The sequence below is a fragment of the Cyprinodon variegatus genome, unplaced genomic scaffold (genome assembly GCF_000732505.1).
Source record: "Cyprinodon variegatus isolate N-32 unplaced genomic scaffold, C_variegatus-1.0 Scaffold9, whole genome shotgun sequence".
NCBI classification, from domain to species: Eukaryota; Metazoa; Chordata; class Actinopteri; order Cyprinodontiformes; family Cyprinodontidae; genus Cyprinodon; species Cyprinodon variegatus.
This window is the reverse complement of record NW_015150462.1, coordinates 1,674,888-1,678,197: the sequence shown is the minus strand read 5'-3', so window position 1 is coordinate 1,678,197 and position 3,310 is coordinate 1,674,888. Positions and strand designations below refer to the sequence as shown.

General features: G+C 39.8%; 2 protein-coding genes across 3 annotated transcripts in view; one reads left to right on the top strand and one right to left on the bottom strand.

Moving 5' to 3' along the window:
• LOC107086746 (multidrug resistance-associated protein 4-like) overlaps positions 1–3,310 on the bottom strand; it is a 69,580-nt gene that overhangs the window by 55,558 nt on the left and 10,712 nt on the right. The window lies entirely within an intron of this gene.
• Positions 2,939–3,310, top strand: part of LOC107086977 (claudin-10-like) — a 3,677-nt gene continuing 3,305 nt past the window's right edge. Inside the window, exon 1 of the mRNA XM_015378297.1 lies at positions 2,939–3,223. Coding sequence (XP_015233783.1) covers positions 3,004–3,223 — 220 coding nt within the window. The 5' untranslated portion in view covers positions 2,939–3,003. The remainder of the gene's footprint in view (positions 3,224–3,310) is intronic.

Here is a 3,310-nt window from a genome sequence, read left to right as displayed (position 1 = left end):
TGACTGGGGGATACCATCTTCTGACTGGGGCATACCTTCTTCTGACTGGGGGATACCATCTACTGACACTGAGAAACCGTCTTCTGAATTGGTTACCATCTTCTAATTGCCACTTATAGGAGGATAATTGACTGTGTCACACAACTCTCATAACCTCAAACTGGGTTATTCAACAAACAGTTCAGTCTACAACTCTGGCCTCTAGTCCCTAAATCTCAGTTCAGTACAGCACCTATTGGCTGTGATGAAACCAGAGGTTATAAAGGATATGAAGCTGAAAAATCCGCAGAACTCTTAGCCCCCTCCAGTCAGCTCTGGGGCTAATCCAGGCTTTCTTTCTAGTGAGAGGAACTACCTAAATCTACAGAATGAAGTTTTCAAGGAGACATCTAAAATGGACACTAAATTACCCCTATTAGGCTGTTCTTTCAGGCATGATCCATCCTATTAGCATAAGTAAGGGTCGGAAGGTTGATCCAATAAGATTATCAGATGAAAACATGATCATCATTATACATTGTCACAGATAACAAGCTGTACCAGCTGCTTCTCTTTGAACTGGATGCTTTACAGGATTAAGAACAGGGACCTTCTAAGACATCCCAGCAACAACAACCATGGTAACGTACGTCTAAGGCTTTAGCCATCTAGAGATTTCATAAAGACGTTGCTAGCACCTGCTTCTGTGCCATTTACTGACAGTAAAAACAGCTGAGCTTGGATTTCCTGGAATTCTTCCCCTGTCGGGTGGACCTATTCCCAGTTTACGACACCTTCCAATCATTGCTTGTAAAGAGGGTAACCAGGTGCATCTGATAATGTTTACGGGGATTTGAAATGTCTTTTTTCTGACAGATATTAAGATTTGGGAGTTTTTTTTTTTTTTTTTTTTAATACAGGTCAACATCCAAATGTGTTTTGTCATTTGGGATTAAGGATCATAAAATGCTGAGTCACTTTGGCCTGATCATGGCCAGACATGTCCCAACATGTTTAGCCTTTGCTTTTAATTTTCACACTTTTTCCACCCCCATCCCACCCCCTACTTTCCCAATCACAGCCCAAAGTCCGACTCCGTTGTTAAAATACAACAGCACTAACTCCTGCACTGAAAAAAGATAAATAATTCTAAAGTTTAGAGCACCTCTGAAGCAAAATATGTTGCCTCCTTGGTTAAAATGTCTCTGAAAACCTGAAAACATTTAGGATTGTCTGGATCTTCAAATTATTTAAACTTAAATGGCTCAACTTTCCATTTTTGTCTATTTCTGGTTAACAAAACAACCAAAAAGAAAGAACATTTTGATAACTTTTTTTTCACCTTCAAATAAGCTAAGAAATTTTTAGTTTCTGTTTTGATCAGATTCAAATATTTTTCCAAAAAACCTGAAAAATCACGTGTAATCAATTGAACAATTTTGAATGCGCTTCAGTTGTCAGGTCTTTACAAAGAGTTAGATTAGAGTTAAAACATTTTCTACTGTTAATTTTTGACTTTTAGTTTTGTTCAGGATCATTATTACCTCTCTGGCAGCCAATGGGGTTGCATGCTTAACAAAGAAGCAACAGCCCCCATAGAAAGTACCAGAGAGGTCATACAAACTCCACACTGAGATCTAAGCACCAGACTTTGTGAAACACAGTTTACACAAAGGAGCCAAAAAAAGAGCCTCTATGTTTGAGGCCAATCTCTGCATCTGTCAGGCTCTGCCTCAAACTGGGGTCCTGTTCATGACTGATGGTGGAGGAGATGGATAGAGGGATTGGGTCCCTAAAAGCTATAATGAAAATTACTTTAGAGATTAGGGGTACAGCACTGCCATCTAGTGGCGGCTCAGGGCGAAGCTTACCATCTCTGTATTTAAAGGGGGCATCCAATCAGGAGGCATTATTTCTGTTCTCCAGGGATTTTCCAGCCTTGTCTGACTGGAAGAAGAATTTTTCATCCAGGTTTCTTTTACTGTGACAAGCTAATCTTGGATATGCGGATGCAGCTAATTATACGTTTGCATCATAAAACACTCCCCAATTTCAGTCGGACATATTTTTCAAGGAAGCTGAAAGCAGAACAGTTGCAGAACACTGAAATTCTACTGGTTGATGTGTAACACAGCAGGTGTCCTGTTGCAAATAATCTGCATTTGGTGATCTTCCCAAACTGGGTATTTGGATCAGACTGATCCAAACCAACATCGCTTGGAAAAAAAACATCTTGTGACTGACATCGATTATGTGATCCTGAATCCCAAAGGGAAAGTGCTGGCAAATCCAATCAATTAAAATCCAGATGAAACTTATTGAAAAAAATGGTACCAGTTAAAAGTATCCATGGTTTAGGTTTTTCATGGTTTATTGGACCTTTGGACAAGTTTACTCCCAATACCTGAGAACAGATTGTTTTTTTTCCAAAGATTTAAGAACTTATTTTCTGAAATTATGAGAATGTCCTAAAATGGACACAAGACCATTCCCACAAATGCAATTATATCATATGCATTATAATATGATGAGATTTCTCTTTTCTGCCACACGATGGAGCTATAATAATATAAATAAGTGTGATAGAATTGTTTTAAGATCATATAAAGTTCATACATTCAAAGATTGATCAGTTGGGATAAATAAGCATATTAAGCATCAGTTAATAAGATACTGAGAGCCTGAACTTTATGAAGAAAGGTCTGCTCAGTTTCTCTGTCATTCATGTTTCCTATTTCTTTGCTCTTTGAAGTGTCCTCTGTCAATCAAAAACCTTTTAGTTCCTTTTAAGATAACGAATCTAAAGCAATGACTTGGGTTTCAATAATGGCATGTCCACATAAAGGACCACTGACTGCTCTCCATGACCTTTTTGGACTGGGGTGAAATAGACTGAGCAGGTGATGAAGAAGAAGAGAGCTGCCAGCTCTAACATACCTTTCCTGGTCTGGTCGGCCCACCCTTTCTCTGTCTCTCCTGAGGGAAAGATCTCCGATCCAAATCCAGACCACCAAGAGCGAAAGAATGGACCACATGGCAGCAGAGATCGTTGCCTTTCTTCTCGCAACCTCTGGGTGGATCTTGGTCTCATCCACATTGCCGACCGACTACTGGAAGGTGTCATCCGTAGATGGGACGGTGATCACTACGGCAACCTTCTGGTCAAATCTGTGGAAGACGTGTGTGACAGATTCCACAGGAGTGTCCAACTGCAAAGACTTTCCATCAATGCTGGCTCTGGATGGTGAGTTTGTTTAGAAATTCAGTGTCTGATATTCTCTTCTGATAAAACATTTCATAAGCATATGGCCATGGCAGTGTGTGTAAGTGA